The sequence below is a fragment of the Polyodon spathula genome, chromosome 13 (genome assembly GCF_017654505.1).
Source record: "Polyodon spathula isolate WHYD16114869_AA chromosome 13, ASM1765450v1, whole genome shotgun sequence".
Classification (NCBI taxonomy): domain Eukaryota; kingdom Metazoa; phylum Chordata; class Actinopteri; order Acipenseriformes; family Polyodontidae; genus Polyodon; species Polyodon spathula.
This window is the reverse complement of record NC_054546.1, coordinates 33,051,650-33,072,185: the sequence shown is the minus strand read 5'-3', so window position 1 is coordinate 33,072,185 and position 20,536 is coordinate 33,051,650. Positions and strand designations below refer to the sequence as shown.

At 37.7% G+C, this 20,536-nt stretch overlaps 2 protein-coding genes across 2 annotated transcripts in view; one reads left to right on the top strand and one right to left on the bottom strand.

The window, feature by feature from the left end:
- cep89 (centrosomal protein 89) overlaps window positions 1-20,536 on the bottom strand; it is a 100,612-nt gene that overhangs the window by 20,290 nt on the left and 59,786 nt on the right. The window contains exon 20 of the mRNA XM_041267741.1: window positions 3,088-3,257. Within this exon, the coding sequence (XP_041123675.1) occupies window positions 3,088-3,257 (170 nt within the window). The remainder of the gene's footprint in view (window positions 1-3,087; window positions 3,258-20,536) is intronic.
- LOC121325113 (E3 ubiquitin-protein ligase RNF182-like) lies at window positions 16,285-17,077 on the top strand. The gene has a single exon (XM_041267402.1). The coding sequence runs from the start codon at window positions 16,290-16,292 to the stop codon at window positions 16,998-17,000; it is 711 nt and encodes a 236-aa protein (XP_041123336.1). The 5' UTR covers window positions 16,285-16,289; the 3' UTR covers window positions 17,001-17,077.

Genomic DNA, 20,536 nt, shown 5'->3' with positions numbered 1-20,536 from the left:
TGTCCTCCAGATACATGCAAACATACAAGTGCAACATACGACTGAACGATGTACAGAAATTGAGACACCTCCATATGTCGTCACAACTGGATACTAGCAATAGCTGAATAATGTTAACACCAAATTCATTACAAGCGGTTTTCTAGATGAATGCAAAAATGTGTGACATGCAGGTGTACAGACACACCGGTGTATCCCCAAAATCTAATACTCACAATAACTTATGCTAATCACCTAGTTTCATCATAATTGCAAGAACATTTTAGATATATGGAAAATGTAGTGTGACATACAGTACATATCTGCCTCCACTATATCCCCGACACCTGGGATTCTACACCTTGCAGGGGATATAACGACCCAATATCTTTAGGCTGACCTGTGCTTCTTGATTCTAAATTCTAAAGTCTGTTTCCAAGATTCAATACTGGCTCATCTTGATTCAGTGCCAAGCCATCCCATAATCAAAACAAGCATAGGCCACTTTTGATTAAAAAAACCAACACCAAAATATAATAGAAATATTTATTGCATAACAAATATCAAGTTATGCCATAAATATTGAAACAGGTTCAACACGCTTTGAAACAAAGTTATCTGAAATGTATACAGTGCCTATAGAAAGTCTACACCCCCTTTCAAAATTTTCACCTTTTGTTGCCTTATAGTTTGGAATTAAAATGCATTAAAATATTGGATAAGTGTCCACTCCCCCCCTTGTAATAGCAATAATAAAAGAGCTCATATGTAAACAATTGCCTTCAAAATCACCACCAAGTTAAGTGGCCTCCACCTGTGTTAAACTGTAGTGATTTACATGATTTCAGGATAAATTCAGCTGTTCCTGTAGGTTCTTTGCTGGGTAGTGCATTTCAAAGCAAAGACTCAACCATGAGCACCAAGGCTCTTTCAAAAGAACTCCGGGACAAAGTTGTTGAAAGGCACAGATCAGGGGATGGGTATAAAAAAAAATATCAAAGGCCTTGACTATCCCTTGGAGCACAATCAAGATGATTATTAAGAAGTGGAAGGTGTATGACACCACCAAGACCCTGCCTAGATCAGGCCGTCTATCCAAACTCTGGATGACCGAGCAAGAAGGAGACTGATCAGAGAGGCTACCAAGAGGCCAATGGCAACTTTACAAGAGCTACAGGCTTTTATGGCCAAGACTGGTCAAAGTGTCCATGTGACAACAATATCCCAAGCACTCCACAAATCTGGCCTGTATGGTAGGGTGGCAAGAAGGAAGCCATTACTCAAGAAAGGCCACCTTGAATCCTGTTTGAAGTATGCAAAAAAACCACTCAGGAGATTCTGCAGCCATGTGGCAAAAAGTTTTGTGGTCTGATGAAACTAAAATGGAACTTTTGGCCTACATGCAAAGCATCGTTTGGTGCAAACCCAACACAGCGCATCACCCAAAGAACACCATCCCTACTGCGAAACACAGTGGTAGCAGGATCATGTTATGGGGATGTTTCTCATTGTCAGGGACTTGGGCACTTGTCAGGATAGAAGGAAAAGTAAATGGAGCAAAACACAGAGAAGTCATTGAGGAAAGCATGCTGCCCTGTACAAGAAAGCTGAAACTGGGAAGGAAGTTCACCTTTCAGCATGTCAATGACCCAAAGCACACAGCCAAAGTACACTGGAGTGGCTAAGGAACAAAAAGGTAAATGTCCTTGAGTGGCCCAGTCAGAGCCCCAACCTAAATCCAATCTAAATTTGTGGCATGACTTGAAGATTGCTGTCCATCAATGCTCCCCAAGGAACTTGACAGAGCTTGACAGTTTTATAAAGAAGAATGGTCAAATATTACCAAATCTAAGTGTGTAAAGTTGGTAGAGACCTATCCCAACAGACTCACAGCTATAATTGCTGCCAAAGGTGCTTCCACCAAATATCAACTCAGGGAGGTGGAGACTTATCCAATTATATTCTTTCAGTTTTGATTTTTTAATATATAATTTTTTTTCTCAATAAAAAAATTAGTATGGAGTATGGTGTGTAGATAAGTGGGAAAAAAATCATCATTTAAATGCATGAAACTCTGAGGCACCGACACAACAAAATGTGAAAAAAGTTCAAGGGGGTGTAGACTTTCTATAGGCACTGTATGTATTTTTACATTATAAAACTAACAAGAAGTTGTTTCTCGCTTGTTAATATGAGATCAGTATTTGCACTGTCAGACACATGCAACGCATACACAATCACTATATATTTGGTGAAAAGTAATGCAAATAATTTTTCTGCTTGTCATTTGCTGTGTTGTAATGAACAAAGTTAATCCTGTTTAATGGCCCTGCATTCGTCAACTGCTGCAAGAACTATGCTGTTTTTCGTGACAGCAAATGACACATTGTTTGAGCTCCATTCTATTTTTTATACATTTTCTTAGTAAAGCATGACTCATTAAATGAATGCTTGAATAGGCCAATCCTTCTGGTTCCATTCACATTGTAATAGAGCTGACCTGAGCAGGTTTTTCACACAGAAACACAAATCTGTTAATTTAGTATCAAAGACAAATCTCCTGTACCCAGCACTTAAAAAATACAAAAATAAAAAAAAAATACAAAAATAAAAAAGCTGTTTGTTTTCCTTCTAGCAAAAGAACATTCTAAAACATCTCACAGGCACCGTGCACGTTCTCATTTTTTCAGCCCCTTCTGTAAGCTATTTGAACACTTCTAGTAATTATTATTTTTACTTGCTTCAAGTTTATTTAGAAAATTAAATTAGCAATACAACTATTTTGGTAACATGCTTCCTGGAGTTTCACTACAGGGATCCTCTTTTGATACAGCTGATATAGTATTTTCACATAATGAAAAAATAAAGCTTCCTAAATATATTAAAAAAAAAAAAAGATAACATAAAATTGAAACACAGGACATTAATATTGTTTGCTGCCACTTTTAGTATCAACAATTAATTGTACCAGCACAACAATAGTAGCAATAGCAGCAGCAGATGGGAGTCTACTGGAGAGCAGCAGCCTTACAGCTGTGCAGCAGCCCCTCCCTTCCACCAGTCTCTTCTCATCTCTAATTGGTTTATTTGAGCTGTGACTGGCTTTACCTTTTCTGCTGCAGCACTTCGTCGAGCGATTCCTGCTTGTCTCGCAACAGCCTCTGGAGGTGCTTGATTTCTCTCTGGTAGGAGTCTGTCTTCCCAGCAAAGCCCTCCTCCTGCTCCAACAGTCTGTGTCCCATGTCTCCCAGCTTGGCTGCGGCTTTCTTTTTGTACACCTGTGAGAGTTGAGAGTGGCAGAACATGTTGAGATTACTGGAAAGAATGACGGCTGCTGCTAATTGGCTTTAAAACAGGCTGCAGGGCTGACTAGCCACACACACACACACACACACATTGGAATACAGCTGGAAGCATATGACCAGACTCGGGCATGAGTAGGTAAGCATTCATTGCTAACTTTGTATGTCTTTTTCTGTAATGTGTAATGATTTTTACAATACCTTATAATAACAGGATTTGGTCTTAGATATAGTTTGGCATACTTTGCAAACTTGACCAAGTGAAATGCAAAGCATATAAAAGGGGTAATATCAACACAAGTGAATTGTTATAGGAGTATTTTTGCTCAACATTTGTATAATGAATATGTTAAATTAAAGGGCTCTATAATTCCCTGCAATTGTGGGAATCTATCTATCTATCTATCTATCTATCTATCTATCTATCTATCTATCTATCTATCTATCTATCTATCTATCTATCTATCTATCTATCTATCTATCTATCTATCTATCTATCTATCTATCTATCTATCTATATATATATTAAAAAGGGCTCCAGTGTCCCCCAATCCTATTCAGCTTTACACACTATAAGAAAATCCCTCTGTCTGCATTTTGCATTCAGAAATCATGAACTTTTACCTGTTTTTGTTTTTTTCTGTTTGAATTCCATCAAAACATAAGTTTAGCTGATTCCTTACCAATAGCACCCTGCTTGCCTCTTAAAATAGACAAGGTAGGTTTGCTCTTTTTTCTAACTGTAGCAACAGGAGGTTACAAATATTAAAATCTTCAATAGCTCAGGAACCCAGTTAAAAAGGAAGCAGTACATTTTTTAACAAGAACAACTTATATACAGACATACACAGCTGTATATTACTGGTATAGATTGCCTACATTTATACAGAACATATCTTAGCATACTAGTATGGGCTGGAATCTAAAAGCAGTCCCAAGATGATTTCAGAGATGACAACCTGAGGTAATTAAACACCTTTCAACGACGTTTATCATGACACGGGATTCGGTTTCATGTCTAGTTTGTTCTTGTTTTAGTGCCAGGGACTTGTCTTATACTGTAATTGGTAGCAATTCAATCTACTGATTCCCTGTTTCAGAGTGATGTGGGCTTCACCTCATTCATGTCATAGTCACAACAGCTTAATCCATTAAGCAATTCAAAGACAGGGCTACTGAAGTCTGTCTCCCTTGTCCGTTTTACCTCGTCAAGTCACTTAACAATATAAGGATGTTACAATTGCAATCATTTAAAATAAAAATAAAAAAAAAATAACAGGGGTGCAATAGTTTTCATTTTTAGAAAGTGAAATATACATATATATGTATGTATGTATGTATGATTGGACCTGGTGTCTGCCTCCAAAATCAAGTGACCTAACCTACTCCATTGAAGCAGTGAACGTATGTTTAGTTACAGTACCTAAATCTTAACCTTAGGTGACTAAGATATTTAGTGCTTTTTTAAACTTGCATACTATACTGTTTGTTGGCTATGTGCTTCATACAAACTGGAAGGTGTTGGTCAATTTCTGACTCACAAACTGCAAAAAGAAAATAGAGGCATCATTTTGACTCTGTATAACAACTAAATACAAATCTTGTTTGTATTAAAACCCAGCATATTTTGTAAACATGTCCCATCTGTCCCAATACTTGCCTGTTGTGATGTAAATGCCGATGATCAGTCTGCAATCAGATTGTCTCAAGATATGTAACCGTATTGCTGACATTACAAATACTTGTGATTTATCAATTGTAAAACATACCTTTTTAAGAAGTCATTCTGTAGGACTAACAATGCAATAATTGAGAGAGAGTGACATTTTCAATTGGCTGCGCAATTCCTTGGGACAAATTGCATTTGGTTTTTGATACATAATTCTCTGTGAGGTATTGACTTCATATGTTTTTTTAAATGGCTACACTGGAAGAAATGAGCTATTGATAAAGGTATGGCTGGTCAGGAGAGGCTATGGATAGATAATGAAGAAAGAAAGAAAGTGTGACAGGATAGCTGGGAGGATAGAGACTTGGAGACAGTAAAACTGCAGTTAAAGCGCTGCTGCACTGCTGCGCAACAAAAATAAATAAAAAAGACAAACAAAACACTGCTCAAAAACTGTTCAGGCTGGGCAGAGCCTTCACTGAACTTTGTAACACAAAACAAATTTCACGACACAGAAACACCTCCAACAAACAAAGGCATTTCCCCCTTTTTTACAGCATGTGGCTGGAGCCTAATTATCCATTACTCAATTAGCTCCAGCCACATTCTCACAGGTATTTTGGCAGGGATAGAAAATTAACCCCATCCCTGCCAACCACCACCAAATCACCACACAACAATATTTACAGACAGAGCCCTGCCCTGCCACAGAAAGAAAGAAAGAAAGAAAGAAAGAAAGAAAGAAAGAAAGAAAGAAAGAAAGAAAGAAAGAAAGAAAGAAAGAAAGAAAGAAAGAAAATCTATGAAACTTCCTTCAGGATAGCACTGTTTTTTGTTTGGGGGGTCCTAGCAGATTTTGATCTAAATTACATATCTTGATCTGTTGAATATCAAGAGAACCCTGAAGACAGAAACAATAGCAATCTGAGTTTATACTCAATATGATTATCATTATCACTTCAGATATGCAGTCAGGTCATTGCTTTCACACATTCTTGCATAAAAACAAACCCATTCATGCAGAGGTCGTTATTCCCCCCCGAATTCCTACTTTCCAGAGGTTTCAGTCTGAGTTCTCTGCTTGGGCAGTGCAGAGATGAGTCTACCCTGTCTGGACAGACTTCAGACCACATAAACATGAGAGAAAAGCAATTGGCTCCGACGGTTCTTAGCAAGGCAATGCTGCCAGATAGAACACCGCAGTCTTTACAGGAAATTGCAAGGCTGTGTTTGTAGATGTAATAAGAAAAATGCTGTAAGGGAATATCCCTACATTATAGAAAACTGAATGGTGGTTTGACACCAATTCATTGTCCACAACAGTCCCAGGTTGGGAGCTTCATGTTCAACACATTAGGTCCCTCCGAGAAATATTTATGATTCCTACTGTCAAAGTATTCATATGGTGAGAACAGGTCAGTCAAGACATTTCCTTTTGTGTCACTTTCACTGATGGCTTCAACTATCAGAAATCCTTGGACAGGGACATATGTTATAATGTTTTTTTTTTTTTTTTCAGTATTAAGTCAGTAACAGAATAGACAGGGTTAACTGTATTGTGTGCACTTTGGTCTTTTTCATACCGGTATATTAAATAAATTGCACTTCTATTTTTTAGGCTTTGCAAAAAAAGACACACAAAAAAAACAAAAACAATTTGGGGTTTCAATGTGTCGTGGTACCCTACAAATTACTCCAAGAAAAATAAAATTACAGGTGCAGACAAGAATCACATTGTACGCTATACTGTGTTCATTTTATACAGGGTGTATAAAAAAAAAGTATTTGCCCCAGAGCACTGACATTTAGTAGTTATGATGTGCTCCATATTGTCACAAATTCCATAGAGAGCACTGTTTGCAGTGACTAACATCTGCCCTTATAAAAGCCAGCTCCTAATGTACTACTACGTTAGATATGTCCAGGACTGGCAACATTCAGATCTTGGAACAGCGAATAAGAGAATATCTCTGTGAATACACGCCTGTTCTGGGGTGTTCTTTGTTAGTGTTTATCAATTAAAAACTAAAATTAGAAAGCTTCAATATAATGAATTCTCTGAAGAGAACCTTCCTACTACATTACAAACACAGCCAACCAGAGTATAAGAGGAGCTAATCACTGCTTTAAAAATTATTATTATTACTACCCTGCCTCTTTTATTGTGCAAATATTTAAAATACAACACTACAGATACAGATTGGCCATTGGAGTAAGCTTGAATTACTAAACTAATTTAAAAAACTAATTACGTGATTACTGTATGTACTAGGAAGCAGCAGAAACTATTTCATCTATGTAAAATGCAAGCAAACAATCTACAATCAGGTTCACACACAGAGAGCTGAGGTTGAACTTGGAAGCCCCTTTTAACCACTGGACCACCAAGCCCATCAAATAACAATCCAATATTTTTCAAGAGGAAAATGCTACATCTAAAACAATCAAGCATTAATTTGAATTAGAAAATTAAGCATACATTTTCTGATCTGATTTTTAATTGGTGTTTTTGCTTTCGGTAAATGCCCTATGCCAGGGCTAGATAAACACAAGGGGCTCCATTTAAAATGTGGAGCGCTGTACCATGGGTATACAATAACAGATTTACAAATGGCAGATGGCAAACGGCTATCCAATGACCTATGAATGTTTATTTTGAATACATGAAACTTGAAAAGCTGTCATGTCACAGTCGGGGTGGTTTATCAATTCACAAGGGAAGCCAACTTAAAGCACAGAGCTTTCACAGTCACGTCTAGTCCTGTGGAATTACAGCATCTGTTTATTAAAGGCAGAGAGAAAGCAGCATCAAATTGCCAAATGCTAAACCAAAGAGTCCTGGGTCCGTTTTAATTAGTTTTTATTGTGGAGTAAGGTTGGTACTTTTTTTTCAAGGTGGCGAAAGTTAAACGATACTAAAACTAACAAAGCAGGACCCCTTAACTAAACTGCTCTCTTATGTGAACTGTGAATTTCTCACTAAATCTAATGGAGTTTCCTGTGACCTATTTCCTGTTTAACAAACTACACGTTCTACTGAAATGTACAGAATACATCAACGTAGAAAACTGAAAGCTGAACATTTGGTCCTAATAGTTCAGAACAGTAGCGATGGGAACTTTTTTGTCAGCTACCAAACAGATACATTTGAATGCACTATATCTGTATTCTAACTTTAACAACAGAATCATAGAATACCACTACATAATAAAACTACAAACCAATATCTCCATTTTACAGAAACCAAAAAGCAATTTAGCAGACACATTAGTCGGTACCATCTTACTAAAACATACAGTAACCCGAATAGGGGAATAATTTAATAATTTAATACCTAGTACTGGATTTGCTTTGTTTTCAATTTACAGTCCAATGTGTAACCTTGCAGCCTTCTGAGAAAAAGGAGAACAGATAGACAGCATTACTTTGAATTTGCTGCAGTTCCTTAAATAATGATTTTTTTTTTTCAAATAAACTACAGGTTCCATAATCACTGGGAGTGGTTTTACCTACATTTATAGAATGTTACTGTTGCACCTTATGCTTTGATTTCTAACATACAATAACCTAACAATCTAGTAAGTTAAAAAAAAAAAAAAATCAGTCACTGTGGTTTTTACATTTTATCTGATGGTGTTGAGGCCTGAGGAGCAGTGACTTTGAAAGAGATCCACTTTTGAAATTTTGGTTTGATGGAAAAGGTCATGTGTCACAAAAAAAATAAAAATAAATAAATAAACAACATCTTCACCAGCAGGAACAGCTTCCTATAGTATGTTGTCTTAAAATGGGCGTTATCCAATTGCATACAGTTATATACTTATTGTACAAAAGGAGAAATAAGACAGGGGGCATGTGTGGGTCTATTTTAATGATCTAAACCATGGCAGATTTTAATACCACTGCCCTACAACTTACAAACTTCGCTTTTTGCAAACCTCAGTTCATTGTATTTGTATTGTCTTATAAAGCAAGTAAAAAAGTTATTCAGTAATCATTAAAGATTTGTCAAAATCCCAGTACATTTTATTCTGTGTACAGATGTTTTCCAGTGCATAGAACTATACTTCAAAATTCTAAAGTAAAAATAAAAATAAAAATGGTTTTAATGTTTAAAAGAAGTTCTCAGTATAATCTTCATTTTTGTGATTTCAATTTAATAGGTTGTGTGCAGGGTGTCTTTTATTATCCCTGCTGGGAATGAAATCCACACCTACATACATATATCACACTTTACATTTTTGCACATACCTGGAAAACCACTTATGCAATTGTGATGAAACCTGGAATTAATATTATTTAGCATACACCACTGAGAGTATTATATCCTTATATATGGCGGGGGATGTGCAGCATGTCACTTCTTTTAAAAGACATTATTTTTAAACAGTCTCAGCTGCTCAGCTTTGCAGTGTTCTCTCCCAAACTGCAAGTACACCCTACGCACAAACATGTGTACTCTTAATAAGGGAGAAACAGCTCAGATGGCATTTAAATCTGCCACTGCACAACTTGTATGTTTCCATAAGCTTCAGTCAATTACATTATTACTTATGTCACTGTAAACAAAACCAGCAGAAAAATCCAAAACTGGTGGAACAGGACATGGACACCTGCGTTAAAAAAAAAAAAAAAGCCATGCATATTTAAAAGAGCTGGAATATTTACAGCATTATGCCCAACTCCCTCACACAAGAGCCCCAAAGACAGTATTCCCAGTGACACATTTACAAATGATTTGCAAAAAGAAAATACAAATCAGGACCACCAGCAATCTAAACTTAATGCTCACGGAGTATGTTAAGATAAATAAGGTCAATTCATTTTTCAAATGATCTAACAAAATGGAAAAAATAAAATAAAAAAATAAATAAAACACTACAGCTGAGATTCCATTAGCATATGTGGTATAATCTGCCCTGGTAACCTAGAAACTGATCTGATGACACAAACAGATGGAGCATGCACCTGTAAGACTTACTGTAGCGGTCCCTTTTCTAATGCTTTAACTAGGATGAAGGCTTGTAATTTACTTAATGCTAATAAAAGGTCAACACAAGACTAGTCTTTAAAGGGTTAAGTAGTTCTCGCTCCCACTCTCTCTGTGGTCTAAATATTCAGTAAAACCAGATAATACATAATGCAGAATTGTCCTTTGGGTTTACAGTTGATTAACAGTGAAAACAGGGCATAAGATGAACAGGTGGTGTCCTCTAGTCATACTAACCACACAACCACCTTAATGCTTCATATACCACAAGCAACAGTTTTATAGACTTTTTAAAAAAACATCAGATACCTTAAAGCAGATACAAATTAAGGAAAAAAAAAAAACATATTCCCTGTAGTCTGTTATTCAGTTTCTAGTATGCTTCAGCAGAGCTATATAAACCCTCCAAAACTCAATTTCGTTCCCCATCTTGAATATATATTTCCCAGAACCCCAGAAGGCTAAGTATGTTTTATTGGAAAACAATTTATTTTAAATTACTGGGTAAAGCTTAGAAAATGAGAAGCTCATGCATTTTAGAATATTCTCAGATTCACTCAGAAAGTTGTTGCATCAAATAGAATATATATCAAGTCAGATGAATTTAGTTTGTATTTGTTATAGAATGAAATTTAAATGTAATACAGATTGCAGTTGAAGTACTCACGGTTGTTGTTCTCTCATTACATAGACACATTGCTGGGGACATGTAGTAATGCAAAGGCTTTAAGGGCTGTAAATATTGATGGATGGTCACACATTCTTCCAAAACAATTTATATTCCTTGTCATGTCAAATCAGTGCTGTTCTGGCAGGTCATGGCAGATCTTCACGCTACTGACAGTTCAAGGCATTGCTAATTCTTTTGTTTAGCTTTTTCACAATACAATCTTTAGATCATACAAATTCAAAATTACAACTAAAAAACAAGCAATACGTAATGTATCCATTCTGACACCAATTTTAATCATCTGGGGTGTTACATCTCAACATGCACGTTTAATGTAATGAGTGTTAAAATATGTATTGAACTGCAAGCAACTACTGTTGATCAAAAGGTTAGCCAAGTTTCCAGTTTTCCAAATACTGCAATAGCCTGTTCCAGTTGAAACAGTAGATCAACAACAGCTCCCATTTATATCCATTGATTTTTGCTTAGCTATATTTGGCAGTTAAAAGCAGTTCTAACATTGTTGAGTCATCTATGGGGTATTTCTAGTACAATGGGAATTACAAGGCCCATTAAATACAATGCAACATCAATTTTTTAAGAAACCTTCAACAGAGTGTGAAAAATTGCAGGTTGTTGCATGTTCTGACATTATTAAAATGGTCTTTAAAAATGACGCTTTTTATGAAAGTATGCGTCTATTGTGTTTGTTGCATATTGATCCACACCCATTTTCCATTTTTTTCCTCGACTGCCTCTTTTCAGCTCAGTTTAGTACAAGCTAGGCCATCCTGCTTTCTTTATTAGAAACTGTGAGGCAGGGGAATGAATGTCATAGAGCTTATTATTTCTTATGAGGTCCAATACTTACAGAGCATCCTGGCAGAGAGAGATGCTCTATAGCGTTGTACTGTACCTTCAGAAAAGTTTTTGCATAGGAAAGGTTATTGAAAACTATCAAGAATAGGAAATCTTGCACCATTATGATGTCTATTGCAAATCCTTTGACCCAAAATAACAAATATTATTTTTACTGGAATAGGGAGTTCTCTAGGAATTATAGTTTTCTTGCTAACTTTGGAACGGCCCTCAATCCAATACATTTTAATAGAAATTGCAATTCCTGCAATGTGCAGTATTTTACCCTAGTATGTGAAATCCCACCCCATCTAAACCCATGTTTTCTGATGTTACTTAACATGTTAAAAGGGGAAGTATCTTAAATACTGAACACCACTACAAAGTAAAGATGTAAGCTCCACAGTATGCACTGCATTATAAAATCTACAATGCACATTTATAATGGAAAACATTTATGAGGGTGTTTTCATTTAATCTTATTTCAGCTGCATGTAATACTGTACACCATACACTTCAGGCACGTTCGTGCAGGAAATATTGTCATTTAAAAACAATAACACACAAGGTGCATATGCTTTCAATGTACCAATGATGATAAATCACAGCCCGTGCTGCACAGTAAAATCAGGAGTGAAAAGTAATTTGTTTTGTCAGCCTCATTTGTTTTTGAGACTCATGCATCAATTTTCTATAAGGCATTGGGAAAGCTTTAAAAAACAATGATAAGTCAACAGCACTGATTTAGTACAGCCTACAGAACTGAAGATTTTAAACAATTCCCAAAGTAATGCTGCCAGACATAGGCACCGTTTTCAGTCTTCTGTAAAATACAAGCTTTTATTTTTAAAGCCTTGTAATTACACATTAAGCAGTTTTAGCCTTGTCCTTTTTATTTTCCTGTTGTGTAACCCACAGGGTTAAATAGCCCATATTGTATTGAAAACATTTTTAAAAAATCCAATTTGGGACGTGACTTAATGAGAAGGGAACTAAATTAAACTAAATGAGTTATTTTGATCACGGTTCAACCCCCACGTAGATTTTAAGTGGCTTTTCAAGAGAATTTCTATCCGGGACTACCAGGTTTCTATCACACATTGCACACATGCCGGGTACCTGCAGCACTGGTTTCCAGTTGTTTCCAATGTCTGCTAAAGGTTTGTCATGGAGCTGCTTCTAACTCTATCCCTACCACGTGGGGAAGAGAACCAGGAGCTGCCGCAACAGAGCCAGCACTACCCCCTGAGCATTATCTTCACTGCACAACATAGCACAGACACAAGCACCACTTTCCCGGGATTAAAGGGAGAGCCGCACCAGTCCCCTGCAAGTGAGGGAGAGCCGCACCAGCCCCCTGCAACGGGGAGACTACACGCTGGATCCTCCTCCACCAGCAGAGGATAAATTCCTGCTGGTTCCACCTCCACCGCTATGGGAGAACTGCTTGCAGCTCCAACCTCCACCAGCAGAGGGTGAGTACCTGTTGGTTCCATCTCTACCGCCCAAGGATGCCTGCCTCGCTCCGCCCAAGGATGCCTGCTTCTCCGCATCGCCTGGGGTTGCCTGCTGCTCCGCATCACCTGGGGAGCTACCGGTTACAGGGTACGAGGGAGAAGTGGAGCTCCCGCTGCCACCTCTATGGCCAGGGGCTCCCCTCCCGAGTTCGCCTCCCGAGGGTCCGCTGCTGCCGTCGACTCCTGAGGGTCCGCTGCTGCTGCAGTCGCCAGGGGTCTCCGGCTCTGCTTCGCCTGGGGTTAGTGTCAGCCCTGCTTTTCCGCAGGAAATACTGTGACCAGAGCCCAACAAGGGGGGAGCTTCCAGCTATGAAGGAGGGATTGGTCAGGAGACCACCTTCCCCCGCAGCACTTTTGCTGCAGGGAATTTGGTGGCCGAAGCCCAACAAGGGGGAGCTGCCGGCTATGAAGAAGGGGGAGAGGTCAGGAGACCACCTTCCCCCGTAGCACTTTTGCTGCAGGGAATTTGGTGGCCGGAGCCCCACAAACGGGAGCTGCCAGCTACAGAGAAGGGAGGGGGGGGGGGGGTACAGCCAGGCGGTTGCCAGGATTGCCTTGCCCGCTACAGCTGTTGGGGTGGGAGGAGGACCTCCCACCATGGCTGCCACCTTTGGCCCATTGCTGCCCCTGTTCTTGGCCGGGACTATAAACTTGGACTTTGGGGACTAAGGGGGGAGGCGGCCTTTTAAGGCCATGTGTGCTGCGCACAAGGGGGGGCATAAGTGCTGGAGTGTCCCACCCCTTTGTGTTTATTACTGTTTTATGTTGTATGTAGTGTGTTAATGTTGGTGTTTACATATACAGTACATGGGATATAAATATGGGTTACGAGCACGAGTGTTTAAAATGTATATTTGTATTTAGGCATGAGGATTGCACAGCACGTGCAAGTAAAATGTAATAATATTTGAGCACGGGAAATTGCACTTCATTAATTCACGTGCAGCTGTACCGAAACTCCAATTGAATGATTGATTAGCAATCGAGTCTTGGTACAGCTGCATAAAAGCAGCATGTTTTCACTCAATAGGGGTTGTGTGTTCGGAAGTGGAGAATGGATGAGAGATAGGAGAGTTTAGTTAAAATAACAATTGCTACAGCGTGCTGGAAGTGCCAGCACGGTACTTGTTTCTTGGGTTCATCCACGTCCGTTTTCTCTGTCTGTTTGTTTGGCCAACGTGCCCTTTATTTTCAGTGTTGTGTGTTTTGTTTAGATCATTTGTTTGTTTGTTACTTAATAAAACACTGGACGCCATAGCGTCTCAGGTTCACCGCCATTACGTGTTTTGGTTTCTGGTTCTTCCAGGTCTGACGTCACCACTACAGTCATCCTGGTCGCACATGCTTTTTAATATGTGTTACCTGACACCTGTTTTATTATTACCCAGCTTTATCTTGCTTTCACTATGCTTAATTACACTTTGCTATGCCTTCACTATGGGGAAACTTTTATAAGGGTTACATTGTCTTCTTGTAATGAATCTGTGTCTTTAAGAAACGTCAATTTAAGAGAGCATGTTTACAGGCTCCTGATTAGCATAATAAATCTCCACTCTTAGAATTGTGGTAGCTGGGGTTTGTACCATCTAACGAAGGGGCACTTAATTAGCTAGAAGTTTGTGTTTTCCTTTTGCTTACATCTAACAATAGTAGTCAATTATCTGTTAGTCACTGCTGGATGAGTTCTATGCATGTGGACCAGGCGATACTAAAATGATTATTTTGTATTCAACTACTGGGTTTACTCAGTATAGTGAAGGGATAAACAAGAGATTGACTTTATTGCCTAGTTTGGAGATATTTGGATCAATTACAAATGAAAGAGGAGACCCAAACCAACACAGGTGATCTTCACATGTTTGAGACTGGACTTTCTGTGATATTGTATATAGTAAGCACTTGTGTTGGTCTATAGGACCCTGGCCTTGAAACTGGCCTTAAAAAGGACTCTGGCCTCAGCCTCAATGCCTGTGGATAAAACTTTTTTTTTTATACAATACATAACAGCATTCTTTATGATGTGGAAGTAATGTTTTACTGGTGCTGTCAAACTAGCTTTCAAGTAATCCTATGGGATACCCTTCTGTAAAACTGACTCTGACTTAAGCATCAATCCATCAATGAATGGGATTGTTTCATCACCACTCCCCTGAGGAACTTCTAGGTCCTTTTTCACTTCCAATGAAGAATAGGCTGTCATTAATTGATCATTTAATGATTTATATTTTTGGCCCCGAGTATGTTCCCAATTACTCAGCCACAAACATTTCTAATGAACAATATAAATGTCTGTTCATTAACTGAAAGCTCAGTTAGTTGAGCAAGGTTAGACACAGGAATAGAACTGCCACTTTTAAACTGATTTACTTTTAAAATCATTTAATTACATCAGAACGACCATATTAAAGCGAGCTACTTTGTGGCGCAGCCGGTAAAGACACTCTGCATGGAGTGCAGGATGCGCCCTACAGCTTGGAGATAGCCGGTTCAAATCCAAGCTATGTCACTGCCATTCGTGGACGGGAGTTCCAAGGGGGTGGTGCACAATTGGTCAAGTGCTGCTTGGGTGGGGAGAGGTTTGGGTGGCTAGGGCATCTGTGGCTCATTGCACACTAGTGACCCCTGTGGCTGGCCAGGTGCCTGCAGGCCTGCCTGCACACAATTCAAAACTGCATGGTCCTCTGATGCTGTAAATTCTGAGGTGGCTGCACGGCAGGCTTGCAGAGCGAAAAAAAGCAGAACACTTGTTTTGGAGGACGCATGTGCTTGTCCTTGTCTGCTGAGTTAGTTCAGGGGTTGCAGTGGTGAGCCAGGTTGAATAATAATTGGACATTCCAATATTGGGAGAAAATCTTGAAAAATAATTGTTCTAAAAATTTATAAAAAAAGGACTGCATTATTATTGGTGCACCATACATAATATTATATATATATATATATATATATCTATATATTTAATTATAATATATATATATATATATATATACCGTAGTAAACACACAAGTTAATTTTGAGGGGTTATTTTACTACAATATTGATTTCTGTCTTTATCTGGGTTTTAGCTTACTTGGAGAATTGTTTAATGCCCATCGCTCTAAATAGATACTTTACTCACATCATATTAGCAAGTTGCAAAATAACCAAAAGAGGGTTTTTAAAATTTAATTTGGGGTTGTGAATCCACATTTTGGTGCCAATATTCAATTACATTGCAAGTTAATATTTAATGCGAGTTTTTCTATGTTTCTTTTTCCTATCAAGTAATTGATTTGACTCTTTTCATTTCACAGTGTCTAAATACAAGATGAGCTGTGAAACTGAAGAAAGGTTAACAAGTGATGAGCTGGAGTGCAAAATTTGTTACCAACGGTATAATGTGCACAACCGAAAACCCAAAATCCTGGACTGCCTTCACAGGGTATGCGCACGATGTCTGAACAAGATACTGGACATAAGCGATGGCTGCCATTGCATCAGCTGCCCCTTTTGTCGCCATGAAACAGAGGTGACTGAATACGAGGTGGCCGGACTCCCTGATGACATGAACATCGTGTCCAAACTGGCCACCAGAGACAAGTCATGCTCGGACAGCAAAGAGGTGGTCCTAACACCCAAAAGCCTGGCTTCATCCAGCCCTTCTCATGGATCCTCCAACTGCTTAGTTATCACAATCATGGAGGTACAGAGGGACTCCCCTAGGACTCCCAGTAGAAACTCAAGCTCTGATTACTATGCAGATCAGAGTTTGGATTCAATATCAGTGACATCTCATAATCAAATAGACCAAGACCTTTTCTCAAAGCTGTGTAGCCACATGCCCAGAATACTGGTTTGGCTGCTAGGTTTCTTCTACTTTGGCTCTCTACCGCTCGGGATTTACCTGCTGGTGATTCAGAAAGTGACCTTGGGGATTGTGTGTGTCAGTCTTGTTCCTTCCAGTCTGACTGTTTGTTTGGTTTATGGGTTTTGCCAGTGCCTGTGCCAAGGGATGTGTGACTGTTCATCAAGAAGCTGACAACATGTGCTATCGAACATGAAGGTGATTGCATCAGCCCTGTCAGACCCCAGACAGAATAATTACAGCAAAACCTGAACTATCCAGGCAGCAGAGGGACAGAACATTTGTGGCGAGATGCTTCTGTCATTCACTTGTTATAAAAACAAGCAATTAAAAATGTTCTGTTTTTACTGGCTGGTAAGAGCAGTTTTACTGGAATTCTATTAACAAAATGTGACCATGTATGGTGTTTTTTTTTTTTTTATTCCATTCAAATTCTAATCCAATGCCTTCTGCAAAGTATATTTTACCGTGAAATACATTTTTAACATTCAGCAGCTTCATATGATGAACTGTTTCCAGCTTGTCCCATGCTAGTCTCGGATTTCTAGGTTGGTGTAATAATCACATAACCATGTGACTTATAGGATGCACACCAACACGGCTCCTGAGAGTTCTGGTCCAATTGCTGTCTGTTGCTATACCACCTTGGAGCCTAGGGGGCACTGTGCTACAGGAGGTGGAGTTATTTTAAAGGTTGTCAGGTATGTTCAAACTGTGGGATGGATCCATTTCAATACAGGTCCATACAAGGCTAATTTGGAAAACAATGTTAGACCTAAATGTCATTAGATAAGCAAATTAGGTATATTTAAATATCTCTAAAAATGCAAGTGTGACAACATACAGGCAGACTATTAAATAGACAGGGAAACACCTCCATACATACTCTTCTTGAGCTTGAGCTTAATAATGTTAATACAAAATGTAATCAGTTAAGCAGTTTTCCAGATTTATGTGCGATACGGATGGAGATTATATATATAATATTATATATATATATATAATATATACACACACACACACACACCCACACACACAGGGATAAGTCGTTATTGGAACTCAAGGGTATGGTTTACTTAATTGATTTATAATATCGTCCTTTAAGGTATATGATGATAAAAAATAATCCAGGATTTAGTGTTAAGGAAATGGTTTATTAGAGGTTGTAAATTTTTATTCGTATTATAATTTTTCTATTTAATTTTGTAATAAAACTCTTCTCATTGTAGGGTAATTACATTTTTGCTTAAAAACACTATAAAATTGTTCTTTTATAATAAACTGCAACATGAAATCGCTTTTTCTATAAAATATATATTTTTTACATGCAGAACTGTATCGAACCCGAAGGTAAAAATGCTAGATGATTCAAATGAACAGATCAACAGGTTTTTAGCAGAAGAGCTTGTGAAAACACTGACGGATAAACTCCAAATTTAGCAGGTGAAGGTCATTAAATCGTTATTTTATATTTCCAAGTTATAAGCTGTACTTTTCATGTGACATTTTATACTAAGTGTACAAACCCAGCTTGTAACAGTGATGTCACAATAATGGGTTCACCATGCTTTGAATTCAGAGCGCTCCACACCAAACAGCATTGTTTAATCCATAAAAGAAAAATGAATGACTTCATTAATCCTATTCCCATATGTAATGGTTAAATAACTGTGTGATTAATAGCAAAAAAAAACAATGTTTGTTTGCAGGGACCTTTAAAAAAAGAAAATTGTGAGCAAACACACACACAGCTCTTCTCAACAATGAAATTAGCTTCTGAGTGGATGGTGTCAGTAGGTTTTTTTTAAGTCCTAAACATGTATGTTAATTGGTTGTTGATAGAAAATAATAATTTGATGCTTGTCGTCTGCTATTTTCTGTCGCATTACGCATGAAATCTGGCTAGGCATTCTGGATGGGAAATGGCAAACCCTTGAAATGGCATTTTGTAGATGTCCTCCATGGGTAACAGATCTTTTGTGCGGACGTGCAAATAAGTCTTAAATTGTTTTTTAATTGTATTATTTGTTTAAGAATTATTTTTTTTTCCAGAAATAAATGGTAGTAACAACAATTTGGAGGATTTGAGAATGTGTCAGTTTGATTGCCACATCTTCTTCTTCTTCTTCTTTTGGCAGATGCCTTTATTCAAGGAGACTAACAGGTGTTACATTGCAGTACAGGGTTACAATGGACTTGAGTTAGGATTGGCAAAATTTGAATTTCAGCATGAATGAACACTCAATGCTGACCACATTTCTTAAAGCATCTACTTAATTAAAAATAAAAAAATAAAAGCATTGTGAATGCAGCTTTGGAAGGCAGCATCTAATTACAGATATTCCCTTATTAGTTTCACTGCACACTGTGTATTATGGTAGATTTGATTCAAACAGATATTTGCTTTATGTCAAAAACCCTCTTCCAAATGTGATGGTTTGTTTGGCACCAGAACATGCCTTCTCATTGGATCGGGCCCTGAAAAATAGTTTGAGTCACAGTATAGATATTACAAGTGAGTTTAAAACGGTGCTTTTCAGGATGACACAGAAAGTGAAACATGTGATTCTAAACAAGAAGGAGAATACATTTGTTAACTGTAATACTTGAGCCATACCCAGGTCTCTTTAATAGCGAGAGCTGATCTTTGTATGAAGCTGGTCACAAGGATGGTGCCTACTGTGTTTTTACTTGACAAAAGGTTTTAGATAGTAAGCAAAACAGAAACGCTTCTTCTCCTGTCAGTAGTAATTCCAATGTAGCATTAGAATTGGTGTGGCTTACCATCAGTGCAGTATTTGCTGAGATTTCAATACCTGTTTACAACAACTGTTTTAATTGTATAACTTTGATGATGGCAAGGACATATCTAGAACAATGTGTCTAAAAAATTGTGTGTTTTTTTTAAATTATTATTCAAATCCCACAAAAGACATTTAAAAAGCAATTTGCAATTATTTTACTAAATTATATGCACATGTTATGTTTGCAAATGTTTTATTGCAACTCTGCGTGCCCATTCTGTATTGTTTTAATATATAGCTTTTTAAAATTAATTTTGTTATCTTTAACACAAAAAGCAGTAGCAATAAAACATCGGTCCTGGTCTGGATGCCTATTGTAATGATTGCTTTTGTCTGTATTTCTATGTTTTTTTTTTCAATACAGAAACACTTTCCACAACACTGGCAATTCCTTTATCAATCAATTGTTCTGATTCCTTTAGGCTAGTGTAGGTATTTCTAATGTTGTTCAACACCATTACACACACACACACACAAACACACACATATATACGAAGTATATATTACCAGTACACACACACACACACACACACACACACACCGAGATCTATATTTAATTTTCATTTTAATTAAAAGCTAACATTAGCATTAAATATTTAACTACATTTTTCAGATGTTCTACAGCATAAATATTTATAATTCATTTTAATAATTGATCTGTAATTTGCCTGTCACTGACTGAAGTAAAGTATCCTCACTGAGCATATTTGATTTTTAAAGCTACCCTTTTTAGTATTCAATTTTAGAATTTTTGATCGACTTAGGAATCTAAGGGAGGAAGAAACAAACACATATCTCTGGAAAGCACACCTTAATACAAAAAATATAAATATAAAATGCCAATACAATAAGTCTATAGTTTTAAACTCTTTCAGCTTAAAGCTATTCATATAAAAGACACACTGG

Bases quoted from the DNA above. Each gene is read 5' to 3' on its own strand.
- LOC121325113 (XM_041267402.1), top strand. From the start codon at position 16,290: ATGAGCTGTGAAACTGAAGAAAGGTTAACAAGTGATGAGCTGGAGTGC.